This window comes from Melozone crissalis, unplaced genomic scaffold, assembly GCF_028551555.1.
Source record: "Melozone crissalis strain CALT ecotype California unplaced genomic scaffold, PUWL_Pcris_2 ptg000081l_1, whole genome shotgun sequence".
NCBI lineage: Eukaryota > Metazoa > Chordata > Aves > Passeriformes > Passerellidae > Melozone > Melozone crissalis.
In genome coordinates this window covers 8,838,837-8,863,490 of record NW_026535858.1, presented here as the reverse complement: position 1 = coordinate 8,863,490, position 24,654 = coordinate 8,838,837, and the positions used below count along the sequence as shown (strand labels likewise).

At 37.9% G+C, this 24,654-nt stretch overlaps 1 protein-coding gene across 2 annotated transcripts in view; it reads right to left on the bottom strand.

The window, feature by feature from the left end:
• The window catches only part of KIF16B (kinesin family member 16B), a 137,359-nt gene that overhangs the window by 15,747 nt on the left and 96,958 nt on the right, over positions 1–24,654 (bottom strand). For both annotated transcript variants that reach the window (XM_054290179.1, XM_054290180.1), the window contains one exon: positions 639–722. In XM_054290179.1, coding sequence (XP_054146154.1) covers positions 639–722 — 84 coding nt within the window. The remainder of the gene's footprint in view (positions 1–638; positions 723–24,654) is intronic.

The window sequence follows — 24,654 nt, the reverse complement described above, 5'->3', positions numbered from 1 at the left end:
GGGCTGCAGTAAAACATGCATTAACATAGAAATAGAAAGACCTAATGTGTGACAGGAGTTCAAAATAATGCTATCCACACAGCACTGTAGAACTACCAAAATAACTCAAACCCTCCAACTCAATAACCTTGTCCACAATAAAATTAATTTTTTTAATTCATTGAAAGAAAAAGAATACGTTCACAAACTGGGTTACAAAATAAAACTCAAAGGTGCCTAAATATTGCTTTAGTTCTGTCATGAGATATTTGGATATACTATGATAAAATGGTACATCTCCAACTAACAGACTGTATTTAAAATAGCAGTAATTTTTTTTAATCTTGTCTTGCACAGACACCAGCTGTCTACAGTGAACACTTACCTCATCCACCACCTTTCCCCCTTAAATAAATCTATCTCCTATGAACATCTCTAAGAGTTCTTTTTTTCTAGATTAGGAGTAATTTATTTTTTAAGAGATGTTTCCTTACTTTGCAATGTACTGCTGCCATCTCCTGTGTTAAACGAGGCAGCAAGTAACTTGATACTCACAAACAGGATATTGAATGTTGATCATGTGGGAATGGCTTCTGTTGCTCCAGCAGGGAGTACTCCTCCCAAACACACAGCAGAAGCCTGTAAAAAATTGGTATTACCTCTAAGTGACACCTTCGTTCTGCAATCACTCGCTCATCCTTGTTCCCAAAGAGCTTCTTTGGAGGGAATTCTAAAGTGGCAACCTGGAAGACATTAAAGGACAAATCAGCATCAGAAGTGACAAGCTCAAATGAGAAAATTCTGTTGAAAAAGTAAATAGGAAGAAGAAGAAGCTGCCAAATATTCATGAGCTACACTGCCACTACAGGACACAAAACAACATGAGCGCACACAACGCTGTTTTCAAGGTGAAGAAAAAAGAGAAGTTTATTTTCTTACTCTAACATTTATAGTTTTCTAAAAGTGACAGTGATTGGAGGGTGAAAGTGCCACCTCTCCAATGACACTGGACAAACTAACAGTCCATTACATTTCTCTTCTTCCATAAAAGAATGCAAAACAAGTGATTTACAGGAAGTGTGTGAGAAAGTTTGCTACAAAGAATCTAAACATCAGAAGGCTTAGAAAATCTTAAAAAAAAAAATCAAAGCAACACTACACTACATGTTATTAGTAAATATCACATTATACATTTTTACTGAGGTTATTGTGATCTGCTCTGTAGTATTGCTGAGATAAAGATGCATTTTGTCATCAGTGAGTGACTGAAAGAAAATTTAGGAATTGGACCACCACTGTTTGCCCACATAAATATTAAAAATTCGCAATCCAAATGTGATGTGATAGTATCATATAGGAAGTAAGAACAATTTCTGCAGAAAAATGTATCTTAAAAGACTGCATTTAGTCTCTTAAAATCTGTGGTCTCCAACACGGTAGCGTAATTTGGTAGTACATTATGGTAGTTTAAATTGTTTGGTTATATTGTATCATAAATGTAAGATCATTGGATCTAAGAACTATCACTGAAATCATGCTCTGGGAGATGCATTGCTGGGCCACAGCCAACACCTGACCTGAAGCTGTTGTTGTGCCCTGAACTACCACTTCTTGTAACTCAGCTGCAGCTCAATGCCATTCAAATGTGTGTCCACACTGGGAGCTGACAGCTTCAACTTCTGAAGAGAATTCACACATGCAGGCAAAATCCTGCTTGATCACACTGAAAATGAGAAAAAGGCAACGGCACAACTGCTAAGAACAGCTATTCAGACCTCTGCTTTTAGTTCTTCTAGAGAGGTGTCCAAAGCTATCTCCTCATTTCTTTTTCCATCCTATGGGGGAAGGGGGCAGGGAGAGAGAGAAAGAGAGAGAGAAAGAGAGAGAGAAAGAGAGAGAGAAAGAGAGAGAGAGGGAAAGGAGGGAGGGAACTGCCTCCCCTTTTTGAATACCAATAAATAAAATGCTTGAATTAATTAAAGCCAGCTATGTCTGGAAAACACACAAAAGGCTCAAGAGCTGGTAACAAGTACCACTGAACTTGGTCTGCTAAGCCACTGGGAACAATGCAGGAGAAAGCAGGTCCTCTCCCCATAAATTGTGTTTGCACTTGAAGGTAAATCAAACCCATTTTTTTCCCAGCACTCACATCATGAGATAAAATAATGCAACCTCCCACTGGAATTGCTGGAGTTGTTTTGCAGGTAAATCCCTCTGTAAAATTGCCTCCTGCATTAATTCCCCAGGCTGTTTGATGATATTGAACCAGTAAAAAAGATGCATCATTTTCTAGTCTGTCAGCACGTACAGGACTGTAGAGAATTTACAGCTGGTTACAGGGAGCAGACATACACTGATTTAAATGAGGAGCTCCATTATTAACATTGAATGTAAGCAGCTTTAAAATACAGAGGAATTCTGCAATACAAATGATTTATTCCCACTCTCTGGTTCAACTTCAACTTCGACAATTTAAAGAAATGTCTAGACATCTTGAAATGATAAAAGTGATGTGGGGCACCAGAGGACACTGAAGAGATGTCTACTCTCCATCAATCTTTCCAGTATGTCCCAATTACATTCCTCAAATTTCTCCAACCATATTCTTCTCAGTCTGCCTGCTTCTTCACGTTGGCAGGACAAACAGTACACAACCAAACAGCTTTGTATTATAATGTCCTGGGGACTTATTTTCACTGCATTATTCTCTTCTTCACCTATAAATTATTCCAAGTGCTAATATTTTCAAGGACTTCAATATCCCATATCTGCAGAAATTGCATTTTACTAAATAGTACTGCATCATGACACTACCAGGAACTAGCAAGGTAAAACAACTACCACCACAATCCCCTCCTGGCCATAGAGAGATCGTTTTTTATATTTGTTTGCAAATAAATACTTTCATTATAGAATTTTAAAATAGTGTCTATTAAAAACCAATTTGCACAATGAACCTACCACTACAGCATCCTCAGACCTACACTGTGGAGTCAAAGTAAGGTCTTAAATCAGGAAAGATTTCCTTATCTAAATTAAGTTCCATCTGAACAGGAATTTGGGGACTAATTCTACATAACTTTGGGATGAGGAAGCTGTTTTCCTAAGCTTTCTGGGTGTATCTTAGGAGAAAACCAGTTGTATTTTATAAAACCAATATGTTTTGTTGAACGTTTCAAACAGAAATAACTATTCACATTGCTTTAACATTTCTTAACTCTCAAATTAATACTATGCACATATGTCTGAAACCAAACCAAACCAAAGTCTATTACTAGAGTCAAGAATTTAACATGCAAGACAAAGGTCTCAGCCAGTAAACTCTGCTCTATGTTCAAAGTCATAACATGTACCTATATGAAAATCATGAGATTATTGCTGGTCAAGAAATTATCTGCATACTTTGTACAAAATAAAAGCCACCAGAATGTCAGTGTGCTGAACTTAACATACATATATAAAGTTAATATGTTTGTAATATGCCAGTGTGTGTGTAGAATATACCTATTTATACATGTATGTCACTTGGAAGGATTTTTTAACCTGCAGAGGTGTGTGATAAAGGACTAATCAGTTACTGCAGATGGCATCTCTATGGGACCAGTGACACAAACCTCAGGCCTGCTAGAACATTTCTGTGTCCCACACTTTCCCAGTGGTCCCCTGGCTCCTCTTTTAGCCAAATAACTATCAGATGGCTTTCTCACAAATAAAGTACAAAGACCATTTCCATCACACAACAAATGCCCATCCATCTACATGACAGAAAATGCTTCAGCCACAAATTTCATCATCACTTCAAAAACTCACTTATTTCAATGGGTTCTACTCCACTAATGCCCACCAGAATGAGAAAGAGACATTCAAAACTGCAGGTTTCAGTTTCAGGCTATCCAAACACTTAATGCAAACATGACAGCACTAGTTCCCACCTACTTTGCAGCTTGAAAATTATCTTTGCAACATAAGAAATTGACACATCCTTGCAGCAAGGTGAATTGTGCAGTTCTCTATATGACTGAAATTGCAGTGTAATAGGAAGCCAGTCCATTGTGCTATATTTATATAAAAATACACTATTAGTATATTTACCAAAGACAGTGTGCTTATTATACATATATATTTAAATATATATCTATATACATATATAAAAATATATATAGACATTATATATATACACCCCCCCCCACACTGATCTTCAACACTCTGACTTATTACTTTAATGCATGGAAAAATATATTGGTGCAAGAGCCCCACAGATATACAGAGTGACAATAAAACATCCTTATCCCATCATAATTTTGGTTCCTAAAGAGATGAACTAGAAGCAGCTCAGCAACACAAATACAGTGAAGTAATGATAAATGTTGCAATAACTCCCTATAAAAATCCTCTGTCCTAATGTACTATTTGATATACAGACTCTGAACATAATTGTGTGAGATTCAGCAAAGCAAGGTTCAACAGAATTTTGAGGTTTATTTACAATACCTTATTCATTTAAGCCAAAGTGCAGTAGCAAATATTTCAATAAATATTTCAGATTTTGCTATTAGTGGTGCTACAGCACCTTTATGAAACTGTACAGTAACTTCAGTGGAAATAATCACTGTTACAGGTTAATGCACACAATACAGTATGTGACTGAGCAATGAAATATGGAAGATCTTGCAGGTATGGATTTTGCATCAAGATGTTTGCCTGGGCTCACTCTAAGGGAATTTCACACTATCCAGATTCAGGAGTATCAATTATTCTTTCAGAATTAAATGTTTGAGTACCCTCTGGCCCAGATGAATTCTTCAAGAGTCTCACCTTGCTGACAAGATGAACATTTTGTGAAAATGCAAGGAGCAACAGTGGAACTGGACAGGCAGTGAGGGAAATCATTCTCCTTCCATGGAATTTCTGACACACTCCTCCCTGCCTGCCCCACTTCCTGCAGTGGCAACAGAAGCATTTGGCAGACAGTCTTTTCTGGCAGGGATGTTTTGTCATTTTCTAGGGCTGCTGATGAGGTGATGTATTTTCTGTCAGGGGAAATTAAGAGGCATATTCCCCAGCCTGATAGGAAGAGAGGGCTTGAATGATTTCCTGAGAAGCTTCTGTATATAGTGTGCAAGATTTCTAATTTTTATTCTGACAGCAGAAGCATCTCCCTACTAAAATTAATCACTGCATCCCTGCAATCCACATTTCATTATATCCACAGGAGTGCACACACATGAATACTTGTACCATGGGCAAGGCTGGGACTGTGCTTAGTCCCAAAAGGCAAAGCCAGATCACATATTTTAAAATAATACACAGAGACCTCAAGACTGCATATCAGCACTCCTAAAGTCTTTTACACATTAAACTTTTTACAGTTAATTATGTTTATCCTACCTGGCAACTGTTGCTAGGCAGTAGCAGTTGCAGAGAGAGGCAAACAGTAATTTGCAATTTACTCCCTAATTTCTTCACAATAAATAAAGACCATGTTTTATTTCTAGGTCTAGCATTACTTAGAGACATGTTATTTGTCTGTCTCAGCAATATTATCTGTAAGAAACAATACCCACCTGCCACAATGGAGTATTTGTGAGTTAGTACAATCAAAGTATGAGGTTCAGTCCTCAAGCAGAAGGTGCTTTGTACCCAGTACATGTTATTGTAGCAAACTTTAAAAAGCTGAATGGATTCCTCTTCTTCTCCCACATTCCAGTCAGGAGACTGGTTTTTGGCAGGCATTTCATGCAGGTAAAAGCAGGTGGCAGAACAGCAAGTGACCCTTTTTTTGTGACCTATTCTATCTTACACTCAACTCTGACCTTAAGATTCTGGGAACAGCACCTACCTAACAACACCTAGTTGGAAGCAAACCCTTTTAAAGGGAAACCAGAGTTCATAGTGTTCAACTCCTGAGCCCCAGGGAGAGATGTGAATTTGGAGATTGGCCTTTTGGAAACCAAGACAGTTAAAATGAAGGCTCCAATACCATGAAATGCTCTGCCTGGGATGGGGTGCACTCTCATTTCAGAGCCTTTATGAAAAAATAGTCATCAGCATTTGAAGAGTGTCCTTTAATTTCTACTGTAATCTGTTGGAGACTCTTCACTGACAGTTTGTCTGCTTGAGGACCTGCTGGATTTAATTCAGTTCAGGGGTTTTATGGTGCAGCAGAACAGAACATGGTAATGAAAACTCTTGTACAATACTTTGCAGATGATAATTCAACTCATAGTGGACCAAAGCAAAACACCACATAATACTGCCATGTAGGCTTGTCACTTCTGAAACATGAAATTGTTCCAAGTGTTATGCCCCTAAACATTAAAAAAATTCCATTTTCTGACATCAAGCAAAAATCTACAGGATTGAAACATCTCATTATTTTTGGCTGGTACATTCTGTGTTTTAGTGCCTACAATAAGGTAAAATACTTTTTTAAGAAAAAAAGGGCAAACATTGATGGGGTCTGAATCATCTTTAACCTTTCATCTCAAATTCTCTTTTTACTTCAATGTTTTGATACATTTAAATGGGGGGAAAGAGGGGAAAAAAGAAAATTAAGGAAATGCTAACTATTTAAAAACTCAGTCATCTTTAGTTCTCATGTTACTTTTACAACTCTGAATTTTCTCATTTTTCAAAGAGTAGGGCTGACTTTTGATCCTTTGTACCAGAAATCTCTGTCACAGATGAGAAAAATCAAAGAGAAGAACGTGGCACAGTTTTGCAGCCACTGTGGCTGCACCTGACTTGATTTTGCAGGAAGCAATGAAAGAAAAAACTCCTACTTTTAGTTTTTGAAGTTTAAACAAAGTCACTTAAACCTCAATATCTCAATATGCACTAAGACTCCCAGAGTCTAAAGAAATTACACAAAAGCAGTATTTTTAACTAGGAACTTGCACCAAGTATTTAAGGATTTGTCAAGGTGAAAAAAAAAAAAAAACCAAAACCAAACCACCACAAGCCCAATTTCTCTATTTTTTTATATTTTGTCTGAAATAAATTACCTTTTCTACACAATTTCATAAGAAAGCAGTAGGCAAAGGTAAAAAGTTAACACTTACTGGACAGATTAAAGGCTGCTTTATAAATTCTGAAAACATTCAAATGGAGATCAAAGAGAAATTATTTGCTGTACTATCCACTAAAAATGAAAACAATAAAATAAGATATAAAAACACCTAAGTAATATTTTCAGCTGATATAGCCCAAACTTTAAAGTTGAGTGAAGAAACATCTAAACTTATTCCTTTAAACAAAATAGCAACACAGTCCTGCATTGGGCAAACCCTTCATGTATCCTGCAGGTAAGTCATGCCCTCACAGGAGAGAAAGGATTAAAGATATTATTTTCCATTAACAATTAATCAGGGAGAGGGAATATCCAGGGAATTATTTTCTGGACATCCAGCTTGTCACCTACCTTTCCTCTTCAATTTCTAATACTTTCTCTTTACTTTTTCCATCTCTCCCAGCATGTTCTTCCCCCACCTCCCAGCTTGTCTCTGTTCCAACACTATGCTTCCCTCCATTCCTGCATGACCCACCTAATTATTTTCCTTACTCCACTGGACATTATTTTCCATTAACAATTAATCAGGGAGAGGGAACATCCAGAGATATTTGTCAGAAGGGAAATATTTGCCAACCAATTTATTTAAGATTTTTCAGAGGAGACTTACTCAAGGAAGGAGGGAGATGTTTATTCTCCTGTGTGTGTTTGAGTGAGATCCAGGCTCTGATGCCTGTAGCAGCAAGGAGAGAAAACAACAGAGAGCTGGGACACAGCAGGGATGGGCCTGAAGCAGCTCCTCAGCTCTCAGAAACACTTCCAAGACCTTGGGAACAGAGTTTGCCCCCCGCAAAGACAGTGGAGGATTGGCTCTTGGCTGGTACCGAGGGCCCTCTGCAGAGACCCTTTGTGTAGGAGGAAGGTTGCTTTTCCTGTATCTATTTCCTGGTCATTTGAGTTTTCCTCAGCTATTAGTTTGGTATTTGAGAGAGAAGTGAGGGCAAAACTCAACACAGTTTCAAGTGCACAGAGCCTGCAAGTGGGCACTTCAGCTTTTTCAGGTGATTTACAGCCCATCTCCTGAAGGAACAGAAACTAATGAGTAAAACAAAGTCCCTTTAATCTGCCTTTGCCTGCAAATTCTTTCCTATAATCCCTGTCTTTGTTCCCTCTTGGTAGGCTGCTCACCAAATTTACATTTCAGAGTATTCCCAAATATTCCTTTCAGTCTGCTAGTGACACAACATATAATCACCCTACCTGAGCCTACTACTAATAAACAAACAAAAGGATTGACAGATTTTTTGTGTGCCTTTGAAAAATCTAATTGATTAAATATTGAGAGCATTCAAATATTTAACTACTCAGTCAGCACACAGAAAACCTAGAAATTTACTTTTCCTTCAGGGAATGTCACTTATTTGAAGTGACTGGGATGGCAAAGTGCTACAGGTGTATTTTCATAGCTTAAATTATATTTATGGAATAACGAGCAAGAAGTAGGAGGTGACAAAATCACATTAACCACCATATAGGCATTAAAAAGTAGAGGGAATAACCAGATCTGCCCTGAGCAGACACAGTAAGATCAGTATAAAAGGAAAGGTGAAAGGAAGACGAACATGAAACTCAACTACTTATAACCTTGCATCAGTTCTAAAATTCCAGGTTTGTTATGTGGCAAAATCAAAGAAGACAAAACACCAACCCTGTGGCAGGCACTGAGGACCAAAGGAAGTGAGATGTTTTGATATTAAAGCATTGTAGCTGTCATCACTTGTGCTAAATGTTGTTACTAATTTCTATCACCTTATCTCATAAATTACAGACCTGATAGATCACAACAGTACAGAAAAGAGCTACGAATCAGTTGAGGACCAGACTTATTTTAGCTGTAGATGAAGAAAAATTAACCCATCTAGTCCAATCCCAACTTTAAAAAAGGGGGAAAGTGTTCAGTGTGCTGGGATTCTCACTGGGACAGGTCACAGAACACATCTATCCCCCAAGCCCCTCAAGGGCTGTCTGAAAACACACAGACCAGAAAAAATATCCTCCAAATACTGACACTCAGCAAACACCTTGCATCCTTTGGTCTTGCCTTTGCTTCAGCACCATCCTTTAAAAACAGGAACAGAAAAAGTCGTATTTCCCTCAATGGCAAGGGTATTGCAGAGCTGCATTTGAAATTCTTCCCGAGATACCTGAAAGATTGAAGAGGCTGGAAGAGGTCACCAAGATAAACCTCAGATAACCATTTCAAATGCAAGGCCGAGCAAAAGCCATGGATGGATTTCAAAATCTGACCCTTGCTGGAAAAAGAAACTTTCCACTCTCTAAGACTGCATTAATTTTCTAAACTGAATATTTAGGACTTCCACCCTTCTCCTGGGAGTCAGGTACCAGTTGGGGGGGCAGAAGGAAGAATTTTCCACACACAAACTTTACAGACACAGTATGAGTTATTTCACTTTTTGTAACTTACAATTCAACTATGCTCACGCCTTTTTTCAGCATCTAACTCTCTGTAAAAGAGCCACTGATAGAAAGAATTGCTGATTAAAAGAATGTCTTTCTAAAAGAGTTGCCTTATTAATGGGAACTGTTACTTTTGAGAAGGAAGAAAAGCAGATTTTCAAGGAATGCTTGTTATTTTAAGAATGTTGTTTTGAAGGGTGTGTTTAATGTACAGTAGAGGTTCACCTCTCTTTGTTGGGCAGCAGAGGCAATCATCACTATGGAATAAACATCAGGCATATTTACCAAGATGAATATTTAGATTCAGTAAGAGCACTGAGGGCTGCTGGGGTTGTGCCACAGCCCCATGTTAAACCTATTAAATCTTTATAACAACTGGCATTAGCAGAAGCATTTCATTAACAGGCTAATGAATACACTGGTACTCTCTGGCACTCTGGTTTTAATTGCTGAAAGGTAGTTCTTATCCCAGTTCCCAAATTTGGGGATATGTCTATGTTTGAATGTAAGTGCTGGTGATCACAGCAATATCAAACAAAGTCAGACAGCACCATAATCTTACAGAGGGAAAACAGAATAATAATGAGGATTTACCTCAGTACTTCTCAAAACCGTTTCAATTAAAAATATGCAACAGTGATACCATCAAACAAGAAATCGGTTCTGCATGACTGAAACAAAGACCTACTGCTCTGACTGTATTTATACTCAGTTATTGAGCAGAGGCATTTGACTTTCGGAGGAGGCAGGCAGCCAAAAAGTTGCATTAAAACATAGCTTGAAATCCAGCCAGTTTCTAAAATTCTCCTGAAAGAGAATGAACTCTATGTTGTGCAGAATTAGATTAATTTAACAATGGTCTTTTCACCCATACTCAGTAAATGTAGCCCTCTTTTTCTACTGGAAAATAATTTTCTGAGTTGCCAGGTCTAGTAAGGTACTGCCTTTCATGTAATAAATAAAGAAAATACAAAAATAAATTAATCAGAAATCACCCCATCACACTTCTTGACAACATTTTGTCTCCTTCTCCCTCCTGAGACTTGGGGAATTTTTCCATCTGACTCTCAGTTTACTTTCCATTGTGCAGGTTACTCTTGGCTCTAAAAAAGCCACATGCACAGAATCCATTTTTATCACTACAAGGTGTAATTCAGGAATTAATATCCAGGTTCCTAGCACAGCCAGAGTCCAACAGAAACTTAAGGCAGAAAGCATAGACTCTATTTGTGATCATCATTCTGACAATTACTACCCAAACTGGGGCTTGATCTGAGATATAATTAACGTGAATTGCATCCTATCTTTACAGTTTAGCTGTTAAAATACAAATGAAATTATTACCAACCACTAAAAACGTCTTTGACTAAGGAAATGCACGCAAATTGCATATTGGTCAAAGCAGAATAATAGCATTTATTATTATTATTATTATTCACATTAAACACTGGCAAGTTTGCAAAGATTAAAAAGAAATTTGGTTGCTTTTTTCAAAAGCTTCCCATAGTTCTGAAATGTTTTATCGTGAAACATTTCAGTTTTGTAACTGCCAGAAAAAACAGTATTTCCACAGCAGCTAATATATCTATTATTATTTTAAGATAAAAGCCACCAAAAATGTAAGCTTGCACATTGTACTGAGAGCCCTCTGAAGAGACCCTTTGTGTAGGAGAAAGGTTGCTTTTCCTGTACTTATTTCCTGGTCATTTGAGTTTTCCTCAGTTTAGGAGGTTAATTACCCTTGTTTGTCCTAATAAATGGTGACTTTTGTAGCTGCTGTTCAGCCTTTTCCAAGGAGTTCACTCCCTTAGAAGAGTGATATGGGTAGACTTCAGATCCTTGAATATGCTGCCTCTTGAGAATATCAAACCCCTCTCCCCTTCAGATTGTAGGGAGGGTTGCAAATGGCGCAGTGGAGTAAGGAAAAGAATTAGATAGGTCATGCAGGAATGGAGGGGAGCATAGTGTTGGAACAGAAACAAGCTGGTAAGTGGGAGAAGAACATGTTGGGAGAGATGGAAAAAGTAAAGAGAAATATTAGAAATGGAAAAGTAGGCGACAAGCTGAATAGCATAGCCCCACGCACATGACCATGTTTGGGGTTTAGCCACGCCCACATTTCCTTATTTGGGCATAGCCCCCACGCACATGACCATATTTGTAATTTAACCACACCCACATTTCCTTATTTGGGCATAGCCCTGCCCACATGGTCATATTTGTAATTTAGCCACACCCACACACCCATATTTGGAATTTAGCCACACCCACATGGCCATATTTGGAATTTAGCCCCACCTACATTTCCTTATTTGGGTATAGCCCCACCCACACAACAATATTTGGAATTTAGCCACGCCCACATTTCCTTATTTGGGCATAGCCCTACCCACATGACATTTATAATTTAGCCACTCCCGCATTTCCTTATTTGGTCATAGCCCCACCCACATTTCCTCATTTGGGCATAGCCCCGTCCATATGACCATATTTGGAATTTAGCCGTGCCCACATTTCTTTATGTGGAAAAAATCCCAGCATGGCAGGGCAGACCATGAGCTAAGACAAAGGTATGTGCCAACCTAGAGATTAAATGGACAATACCTACTCTCTATGCTTTTCGGTCATGATTCTGCCAACTAAACATTAATCTTTCTTCATGCAGTCTCAGGTCTTGGTTAGTTCTTTAAAGAAACTGTAAAATTGGCTGGTTTTCGAGGTTGTTTCTTCAAAGTTCAACACATGAATCAATCTTTATAAAGGTGTGACTCAAATCCCACTTCTCAAAAAGGCTATAAAGTTATTTTCTGGAGATCTCTGTAGGGTTTATTTTTCTTTCAAAAGCTATTTGGGATTTGATTTATTATCTTCCTGCTGGGATTTCTAGCAAGGTCAAGGCTGTACCTGCAATAACACAAGGTGGGCCATGCATCACCCCCTGCCTTCACCTGGCTGCACACAACCTTGCCCCAGCTCTGCTGATGCTCCAGTGCCTCTTGGGCCACTTGGACTCCACATTGAGAAATCACAATACCATCAGATTTATGCAACAGAAACAGGCTCAGAGAAGGGGATTCACCACAGCAGTTCTCACAGCTCTCCCTAAGAAGATTTGCTTGTTGTACATGAACTCATCTCAGTGACATCTGGCAGCATTTATGACACATCCTCATCTCTCGTTGACTGATGCCATAAATTTCAGTCACCCTTGCCTTTGAGAAATGTTAATAATGAAAACTCATCAACAAGCAGTAATGATTTGTACTGCTGACTAGATGGATGCCTTTCTGACTACTCAAAATTAATGGCAGATCTCAGGGTCTTAAAGAACAGCTGTCACAAAGAAATACACCTGCAGACAAACATGCGGTATGCCTTCAAGTGTGATTTGTTAGCAGACATAAAGTGCTAACCCTCACAACCAACTGGACTGATTACAAGGAGAAGTTAGATAACCTTCTGCATCATTTAAAGGGATAAAACCAGAGAAAAGGCAGTGCAGGCACGCAAATGGGAAGCTTAAAAGGAATGACTCAGCCTCCCCAATAGCAAGAGTGAGTGATAGCCAGACATTATACACTCATTTTCACTTGTGTCTAGTCCTACAGACACTTTAAAACAAGCTGCTTTATCACAGACTTCAAAATTTGCTGTAAGCCTCATACAAATTTTCCTTCCACTGTTGCTGTTGCCATTAAGATGACAGGTAACCAAATAAATGTAATAAACTTAACAGATCTACTCTCAGGAGCTTGCTTGGCAAAGGATTTTGAATGCACAGGACAGAAAAGCAACTCTGGGTACAAAGTAAAAGACCACTGTTACTATCACTTTCATGAGGAATACCACATTTAGTTCTGCTCTTGAGAGTCAGGATGGTGGGTAAGAATAGATATTTGTTTCTAAGTATAATAAAATTTCTTGATCAAGCACTTAAAGCTAAATGCTTCATAAGCAAGACCCACATAGACATGGAAATCTCAAAGACACACTCAGGAAAAAGCCAACACGATACTGAACCAACATTATTTCTTAGGGCAGGGGAGAAAACAGGGATGTGTTTCACAATTGCAAGAATTTGGGCACCGATTATTATGTCAATATAATAATTATTATTATATTAATTTCATCATTCCCATCTGTCAGATGCTTTCTAGAACAATGTTTTTTCCCAACAAACATTGGCTCACTGAATCTAGGAGCCATGCTGCTCCACCTACACAAGTTTTAGTAAGCCAGAAAAACAGGGGAAAGTTAAAAAACCACATTATTTTTTCATTGTTTTTTACAGCAACTTTACAATGAGTTACAGCACATATGAGCCTCGGGTACAATCAGAATGGAAATTATGCGGCTCTACCTATTTAAATTAAACCCTGCAATACATTAATTTTAAATTACTTTACATTACTGGTACTATCAAAAAACTGAACTTAAAAATTAAAGGTCTCCTTATTTATTCCGTGATTTAAAAATAAATTTGGAGTTAGAGTTGAACATAAAATGAGTAATTTAAGGATTTAAAATACTGCTAAAGCTTTGTTTCAATTTTTTTCCATAGAGGATATAAGAAGACTAGGACATGCAGTGTTCAGAAGTGGTTTTAAATTTTTTTTTAATTTCTTGGAGAATATAGAGTATTAAAAAAAAAGCTTCAGAGTACCTGCACTGCTGACAGCAGTGCACAACACAAATATTAAAGCATCATTAATACCAGTAGTACCTACAGTTAGGTATGACAGAAAATAATAAATTCAATAGAGAAGAAATTAGCCAAATAAAAACATACCTTTATATTATAATAAGTAAATATTATTCTTTGTATTTTTCTCCTTCTATTGTTCACAGCATTTTAACCAAATATAGATAACCATGAATCAATCAAATGTTTTTACAGTATGTCATAAAGTTTGGCACCCATGAGATGAGTGCTTTTTCATCTCACTCTCACTCACACCACTAACATTCTCACACTGAATTTTGGTTTTCAGACATGGCCAGACAGCTTACCCTCCAACACTATTATTCCTGGCTTTGGTTCTGAAATATGTCCTACAGTAAACTGGACAACATCCTCTGCTTTCAGTCTTCTCTTGACATCTTCAATTCTACACCTGCAGCTCAATATTTTTCCTGAAAGCCACTTCTTCTTTGTGTTTATTTTCATATTAAACCACAAGAGATTGTATTTTATTGATTTTTGTCATGCAGACATGTCTAATATACTTTTTTGACTTGGGCTTTCTTGCTTTAGGCTCTCTAGAGGGCTTGACAATTCTCTTCTGTAAGATGGAGCTTTCTGCACATTGTGTTGCTGAGACAGTAAAAGACCCTTCTACTTTTTTTTTTAAATATATTTATATTACAGCAGTGAAGAGAGCTTTACAGGAAGATCTCTCTTTGAATACAAAACAAGGCATTTAGAAATATATTTATTAACTGTACCAGGTGCACAGGCCAGAGAAATTTATTTTCTTCCTTTCTTCTAAAGCCAAGTCATTTTTAACTGAGAAACACAGTATTATTTTTACCATACTGAGTCTGAAAGGTCATAAGCATGAACATGATAAAGTAATACTTTAAAAAAGACCTTTAAACAAAAAATGCCTCTTGTAGATTGCAAAAATGCTAACCTTAGGGTTGGTTTTAGAATCACAGGATGGTTTGAGCTGGGAAGGACCCCAAAGTCCACCTCATTCCAACCTCCCTGCCATGAGAAGGATGCCTTCCATTAGACCAGGTTGCTCCAAGTCCTGCACAACCTGACTTTGAACACTTCTGGGGATGATGCAGCCACAGCTTCCCTGGGCAACCTGTGGCAGGTGCCTCAACAACCTCACAGGGACCAATTTCATCCTAGGATCCAACCTAACCCTCCCCTCTGTCATTCAGAGCCTATGAATTTAAAGCCATTCATAGGCTCTGAACATAATCTAAGTAAAAAGTCCCTCTCCAGCTCTCTTGGAGCCCCTTTAGGTACTGGAAGGAGCCTGAGGTCTCCCCAGAGCCTTCCCTCCCTCAGTCTGCCTTCATGGGAGAGGCACTCCAGCACTCTGAGCACCTTTCCATCCTTCCTCTGGACTCTCTCCCACATATCCACTCCTGCCCACAGTGCTCCAGATGCAGTCTGGGATGCAGCTGGCTTTCCAGGCTGCAAGCACACATTCCTGGGTCACGCTGGTGTCATTGGCAAACGTGCCTCTCCTTGTAGGGGAGCATAAGGCTCAGCACAGCACTTCTGCTCTTTTACTCCTCTAGTATAGCTAGAGAAACTGTAAGCCATAAATGTGTATTAAAATGTGTAAAAATTGTTATTAGACATAGAGGGGGAAATTTTTCAGAAGGTTTCCTTTATTGCAGATGACAATAGATAAGAGTCACCTGTATCTCAATCCTATTTAGATAATGAATCACTCATTTGATGAATACAACAATGCCTAAATAAACAGCTAATCTGCAATCTGTATTTCCTTGTTCATTTACTGGTGGTTCCAAAGAGAAGAGAAACCTGAAATAGCCTATTCAAAAGCTGCCTCATGAAGCACAAGAGAGGCATGGCACAATTCTCCAGATTAGAGAGTGAATAAAGTTTAGCAAACACTTTCACATGTGTAGTTGTGTCTATACCTGTCTATACTGTGTAATACCACCTAAATATGCAAGAAGAAAAACCACAACAGGCAGTACAGTTGGAGCTTGACAATTTTTGTTACTCTCTATGCTATTTGTTTAAAATTAACCAGGATATTTTCACAAAAACTAGAGTTTGAGCTGGGCCACTATATCAACGGATATGAAAGGATTCTACTTGAAAGATCAACTTAATCTAGCAGTGTATTCCTGACAAAGCCAACAAGAACAAGCTGTTCTTCACAAACCCTTGGAAGGCAGTGAAAGTGTCACTAACAGCTAATGATTAATGCAGTACATATCCAAAAGCCCCCTGAAGGAAGGTAGTTATGGAAAAAAAGAAGAAACAGCAAAACCTCGAATCCTCCCCTCTGCTTTTCACTAAGCAGCACAAAAACAGACACAAGGCTGCAGCCCAAGACATTTCCCAAGTCAACCAATAGTCAGGAATAGCTAAGAAGTGGCTCAGTCTCAATCAGCACCTAAACCTCCAGCTACATGGTCTAGGAATTCTTCTCAGAGGCACTTCTCTCTCACAGATAGCTGCTATCCATACAAAACTGTTTTACTGATAACACAACACGAATATTTTGATATTACACAAATTCAGTAGGTAATTGAGCAGTGCCTTGAAAATCAGATTATCAAATAATCAATGGAATTATTCTGTCAAATAGTTTAAAAATTATGAGATGATGGACTCACACCTCTCTAAATATTTTTTTTCCAATTTCTGTGTTACTCATGTACAAGACTTTTGCACAGCACAATCAATGAAACCTGGCATTTGATTAAACTTGTTTCATTGTGAATCTATCAGAAGACCAATAAAGCTCAGAGAACTGTTTGGAAGCTCACAAGTTTCACCTGCTGCCAGGGAAGGACCAAAAAGGCCAGGTCTCATCAACAACCCCAGGAGGAAAGGAAGGAAAGTAGAAGAGATAGAGAGATGCTGTATCTCTGCAGAATCATATCTACCAAGCCAAGAAAATTTTGCTGCATGAATCTAGCACCCAAAGCAACAACAAACACAAATTAATCCCCAATCTGGTTTTTTACAAGGCTCTTACACATTCAGATTCAGTGCTGTGACATGAAATTGTCACAACAATTTCACACACTAAAATTCACACAATGATTTCATTTTCCAACTAGAAATAAATGGAGAATTGTTTATTATGCTGGAGGGTTTGCTGTTGTCTCTGATGCTCCAGTTCTGGTTAGCAAGTATGAATTCAGTGGGACCACTTGGAATAAATACATTTCCTGTAATCAAGCTTTCACTGAACTACATGATACGGTTAGCAGCAATGTTTTTCACACTTTATTTATTGGAATGAATTCTCCTGTTCATTTGTAGATAGATGTACTGAGAAATATGCTAAAAATTTATTTTTAACATTTCAGCAGTCTCATGCTGCAGAAAGAAAGGCCAGGTGAAGCTTCTAAGGATCTACCAGTTAAATCTCACCTGTAAGTACTGGCAAACTCAGGTTGATATGGAAGTACTACAAATATAAACCTTGCAGACTGCTCTGAACATAATATAATTAGGAACAGGAGCGGAAACATGCATGTGACAAAATGTGCTTCCTGTGTATGCACTTCCTGGCTGTTCTGGGTGACAAGAATATGAATGTTAAAATTAACTACATCATAATTTCTGTAATTTGAACTGAAAGAAGCCAAAGGCTATAATCACATGCTCATACAATAGTATTGAAGGGTTTAGACACAAATGTGTTCTAAAACTTACTATTTTTTTTTCTTTCAATATTTATGGAAAGATGTATTACCAAGCCTACTAAATTCCCATGCTTGAAAGTAAAAATTAAGGTCTGCCCTTAATTTAGATTCATATTTCAGAAACTGTTTTGTAAATGCTTTTCTACATTTAATTCTGCCAGAATATACATCATAGCATTTGCTATTTCCAAGCACATCAATGTTGCAAATAATTTTCATTTTCACCTGTGCTCTAATACACAAATTCCACTAAAAAAAAAAGCTTTTAGATTGTTTAAGATTGTTTATACATTCTTGATGCTTGTCCTATGGTTCTCATATCAAATCTCTCTATTATATTTTACCATTGTTTAAAACCAAAACTACAGTACATCAGTCTTGACTATTTGGGAAAAAAAACCCAAATTTTCTGCTTCATATCCAGACTCTCAGAAACTTCCTTCCAGTTCAGCCAAAACACATCAACAAGCTTATTTCTTCACTGGATCAAATTTTCAAAGAAACAGAAAAATCTTAAAGTATTGTTAGAGACTCTATTTACAAAGGGTCATAAGGCCCTATGAAAGAATCTGAACTGAGAATCCATATCTAAAAAAACCTGAACTTTCTAAAATATGAGATAACATTTGTAGCAAGATATGTACAACCAGTTCAGTATTATATGCTACACCTTGCTCTCTCTGGTGCACATAACCCCTGATTTTAAATTGCTTCTTAGTCTCTAGAGTTTCTAAACATCAATGTCAACAATGAATGAATTTGTGAATAGACTGGGACTTCAGTCACTGCAGGATCAAGACTTTGGCATAAGTTCAGCAGGTTTCAGAACAAAATAATTGTCAGCATTGTCTTAGGAAAGTTCTGTTACTTACAAATATACTACTCTATGCTATTTAAAACTGAACACTAGAAGAATCCAAACATCCAGAATTTTGCATTCAATGTGAGCATAGCACCTACACCTTACATACTAACTAAATATATAGTTACTAATGCCAGCAAACTAAAAAATCCAATGGTAAAATCAGCAGTTTCAGTCCAACCAGCTCTGATGAAATAAACTTCTGACTTCTGCTGCCAAATGAGCTCCTCAGCTCCAGGAGCTCACCAGTTACATGGCAACAGGCTAGCCAGCCCTGCAAGCCAAGTACCTCCATCACAGAATACGAACATAAATTTTGCATTCAATAAAACTCTTCAGCTGCAGAGTTATAAACCAGAACTGGAGCAGTCAGACAGCCAAGATCCCAGCCCAAACACTGCCCCAAGTGCTCTGCACAAGTCTGCTGCCTTACTGCTCCACTGCTGGTTTAATTTCTGTTTGCATTCCTCATTGGAAGGGAGAATTCTGCATGTCTGATAAGACATTAAAAAATAATTTAATCACTACCTAAGTACACAGAAATTGTCTAATTATCCTTGAGATTATTGGTGGGGTGAGGGGGAAGAATAAAAATCCCTGAATTCACACCAAACATGTTTTGGAAGTTAGTAACATATTGCATTTCTTGGTCAGTGATCAATTCCAGAATCCAAGGATGTTCTCCTAAAATTAACGACTTCACCTCAAATTCATCCCCCTTCCATTATCTGTGCCAGCCATTCCTGTTGAAGATTTCTCCCACTTACCACTTATCAAGAGCACCAGATGTATGGAGCTCTTAAAAATAAACAGAGATCCTTCCCTGGCAGTCACCCAAAAGAGGAGAACAGAGTCAAAAGGAAAGGACAGTGAGATCAGTCAGTGGTGGCTCCATAAACAGTTCATGACTCCTCATTAATCATTACACAGCTGAACTATACCTGAATAATAAGCAGTAGTAGAAAAGTGTCTAAAATGAAGTTAAGAAATAATTAAAAAACTGGTGTCTGCTCTATTTTAATAGCAAACATACACATTATGTGTTGGGTGGTTGTGAGTATGGAGGGATGAAACAGACATTGCTGTCACTGAGATGCAAACATTTGTCTTTCTTCATTGAAATGCAAAATACTTTGGATGAAAAACAGACAGACTATTTTTTGAGTTTTGAAAAATCTGAAATATTACAAAGTATTTTAAAATGTTTTTAAATAAGCTTGCAACAAATGTTTTGATTTCAGTATATTTTCAAAAACATTCACGTAGTACTTCTGAAAAATCTGAGAATTATTTTCTGCTCTTTGAATTTCATGCAATTCCTACAGGTTATGACCCATAATTATTTTTAAACTCTTAACAGACCTTTTGTGCCCAGATCCCAAAAGACACAAATATATGCTTATATACAGACCTCCATAAATTAAATACAGATATTACAGAAATTACTACATTCTGTTTAATAAGCTAGAAGTCAATAGCTGTGGCATTCCTACTGAACAGGACACATGCATGTCCTTATGTCCATAAATGAATCTATAAATGCAAGCATGCCTTGTAGCTTCTCCTTGGCAGCTCCCCAGGGATTTTCTAATATTTTAAGTCAAGAATCACTATTAGCAATAAAAATGCCTCTATGGAAGGTGATTTCTTTAACAACATGTAGAGATTTTTATGCACACAGAAACAGTTTTCAAGATGACTGACAGGGAACTCAATAAGCAGAGCCTACAGTGAAAGTCCCACAAAACCTGGGTGCAAGTGGGACTTAAGGACTCCCTTATGAAGGAGGGACTTAATAAACCCTGGATTTGAGTAGGAGAAAGACAAATAGGAACTGTCTCTCTGCTCTCATTTGAAAGAAAGTAGAGACAAGAAAGTGTTAGGAGAGTGAGAAAGTGGTAGGAGAGTGAGATTTCCTCTGCAGCAAGATGTGTCTCAGGAAGGAAAATTTTCTGCAGAAACCAACATTCTGGTACTATTCCAAAACCAGTAACTGGTAAGAAAAGATAAAGGCAGAGGGAAAACCAGGAGAATATAACTCTGGAAATTCTCACTCCTCTATTGAGAATGAAGAGTCCATTTGCTCTCTTCTCTGACTAATAACAAACAAAAAGTGCATTAATTAGAGAGACTACTGCAACTGAAAGTCAAATATGGCCTTAATTAAAAATCCCAAAGTAATAAAATGGTCATAAACAATCTAGCAGTGCAAGAAAGCTGGAGCTGGGCAAATGACAGTCATGTAGCCCCCCTGAAAAAACAGACACTGTAAAATGCTTGGTAGTGATCTGCCACTGGCTCAGTCCCACTCTGCTGCAGCTTCTTTAGTCTTTCAAAATTTGCCTGTGACACATTTTAGTTAGATAAGCAGTTGTCAGCAGCCCCTTAATTACATTAGAAGAAATGTTCAGATATATCATATATATGACATCTTTTAAGACCAGAAGATATTAGGTAAGTTTCTGCTTTTGAAAGAGATACTTTTTTTTTAAAAAAACCTTCCTAATACATCAGTTTGCCAAGACATCCCTTTGGGAATTCAGTGGCAGAAACATGAAATGCAAGATCAGCAAATTATTAAAATACTGATATAGTAACTCAGAGCTGAGCAACTAATGAGCTGTAAAGTTCACTTCTAAAAGCAGGACACTCATATATTAAACATGCCCACAGTATTTTCACTGTTCATTATAAATATTAATTTAGAGTGGGAAGGTGAACTGTGCAAAATAAAACTCAACTCTGATAGATTCTGATAAGATCCTTCTAAAGACCACATTTCTTTGAAATAATACATAGTGGCTAAAGACACAACTCTGACAAGTTTGGTATTAAAATGCATTTTAGCATCATCCTAAGTGAATCTTATATTAGCTCAATGACAGATGAGCAGAAGCAGACAGATGAGTTTCAATTTACCAAACAAACTGAACTGCTACTCACATTGCAAAACTAATCCAAAATTACCATAAATTACAGCTATTTTAAATAAAGGTAAAAATATAGAAAACCATCAGTCATTCACATATGCAGCACTGTTAATGAAATTCCTTCAAAGGAAACAAATGCCAAAACTTTACTGCAGCACACATTATTTTGTGTTTCATCCATCACAACATGCTCTTCCCCTCTGATAAACAAGGACACGGTAGTTTGTAGAAATGCTGACAAGGAGAAGAAACCCACTGCATATTATCTAGGTCTCTTCTGCCCACAAACCTGCCTTTCCCTTTGATGCTCCAAGTCTCAAAGCAGGAATGGACACAACGGGTGCCTGCACTAGAGGACACTGTTGGTTTCCAGAACAGGTACCTATGTGCCAGTACCTATCTAAAAGCACTAACTCACGTGATCAAATGCTTCTCTTGCTTCTCCTCATCTTTAGCATGCTTGGTATTTAGCAAACATGAGTGTATTTGAACCTCTCTGCTAAGCTGGTGAAAGTTGTGAAGTGAAATCTCAGTCAAGGCTGGGAAAAGATACTACTGGCAACCTTGTAAGACTTGGTACCCGCAGTGACTTAAAAAACTTCTTCACAAAGGAACAGACAGCTTAATACAAATATCATGTGTTTCCCACATGGAAATTAGACACTTTGGTATAACTAACCAATAATTCTGTTAATGCACTAGATGTGAATCGCACTAACTTTACCTAAGACACAAACATAATGGCAACACAGAAGTATCAATAAGGAACAAACTGACACATTAAACTAGCAAATATATTGACCTAGCAGGCAAAACCACAGAGAGAAGGTAATAAAAGAAAATAAGCTGCAAAAGAAAATTGCCTCTGTAAGATACTTGTAAAGTGTGCAGTTTAGAGAATTTAAAATACAGATAAAAGCCACAGGAAAAATATTAACTATGAACAGTTAATTACAACAAAAACAACTTCAGCTGGGAAGACTCCAAGATGAAGCAAAGTATGTACCTGTGCTCTGGGCTGGGATCCCGTCATACACTCTTGGATGCTGGACTTCATTCTGACCTAGTAATACTACTCATGCTGTCATGGTTCTTCAAAACAAACAAGTAAGAAAAAAACCCCACAACTACTCCCTCCTGAAACACCAAAAAACGCCTGAATTTGTACTGTCAGTCACAAATGCTTTATTCAAAAAGGTGAAATTAATATGCTGCAGCATACAGGACATTTTAATAGTGGCTTTAAGGACATCAGATTCCTCCTGAATCCAATTACTCCTTACAAGAATGAAGCTGATCTCCCTCTGATGCAACCATTAAAGAATTCAGTTGCTCCTCAATGTACTGTCAGGATCAATAACCAACTCTGAAGAAGATTACTCTAGCACATGTTCCTAAATGGGGAAAATCAGTCTGCACAGGAATTCAGGTGGCCCTTTTTCATTTGGATGACTGCCTGGCTCTTTTTTCTAGAGTTAGATGCAATTAGGATATTCCTGTTGACAGATATAGCTCTAACATCCAAGAGGAAATGGCAATTTATTCAAATAAAAAAATTGTACTGATGTTCACAAGCAATATTTTTAAAAGCATTTATGTACAAGGAACATTTGAATTTCCCACTAAAAACTCAATTTTACCTTAAAAAAATTCTGTCATTTAAAAAAGATGACTTAATTTCTTTCTCTCTCTGCTTTTTCTTCTTTAAACTTTTTCTGAGATATTTGGTGCACAGTAGTTTCCATTTCTGGTTTTCATACTGTTTTGGAATGGGAACAATCTTGAGCCCCAGGCTCAAGGTCTGTTCCATGCTCACTTCATTTTTAGCTTAAAGCATATGTTAAAGAAGACCAAGAAAGCATGTGCACATGTCTCTCCTTCTTTAACATATTCATATTTTTAATATACTGCCCAAGCTTCTTTACTTGTGCTAACTCTCAAATCAGGGTCACTTTCATTGCTTGAATGATTTATTTCTTCTAATATCCAAGGGAACATGTAGGAGGGAAGAAAAATGTTAATAATTAAAAGTTAGATGTGAAAACTAAAAACTCTAATTCTAAATGCTCACTCCAGTGAACTAAAGCTTCATCAGGCACAGCTCCTCATCCTAAATGCCCAGAGTCTCTGAAGTAGTGAGATCAATTTTTCATTTTGCAGAAACTTGAAAGCCACTATTACAAAAGGGTATCTGTGAAGCAATGCTCTTCTTTCAAATGAGAAGTTGTCAGGACAACAGGATCTAACTCCAAGTATGTTGCAATGAACAGAACAGCAACCTCCAGGGAAAGACTCCAGTCAGCAGTAAAGGGAATTTATGGCCAGGAGCAACACACAGAGTCACAGTTTCATTGCAACATCCATCCTGTATCAAGCACCCTTTGATCTCTGAAGTGCTGAAGGGCTTGTCAGTCTTACAGGACACACACGTCACAGAATCATAAAATCATCTGGGTTGGAAGAGACCTTTAAAGGCCATTGAGTTCAGCCCCCTGTCACAAGCAGGGACATCTTCAACTAGATGAGGCTGCTCAGAGTTCCAACTAACCTGTCCTTGAATATATCTGGTGATGAAGCATCCACTACTTCTCAAGGCATTGTAAAAATTGTGCCACTGTAAAAATTTTCTTAACGTTTTATTCTGATTCTGCCCTCTGCAGTTTAAAGCCATTAGTCCTTGTCCTACTGCCACAGCTCTGCTGCAAAATCTGTCCCCATCTTTCTAATAATCTGTTCCCATCCTTCTAATGATCCCCTTTCAAGAACTGAAAGGCTGCTATAATGTCTACCCAGAGCCTTCTCCAGGCTGAACAACCCCAACTCTCTCAGCCTCCCTCCAAAGGAGAGGTGCTCCAGCCATCTGATCAACTTATTATCCCTCCTCTGCATCCACTCCAAGAGGTCCATGTCCCTCCTGTGCTGAGGATTCCAGAGTTGGGTGGCTGGGTCAGAGCAGAGCTGAGAATCACCCCACTAGACCTGCAGGTCACTTTTTTGATGCAGCCCAGGACATAATTGGC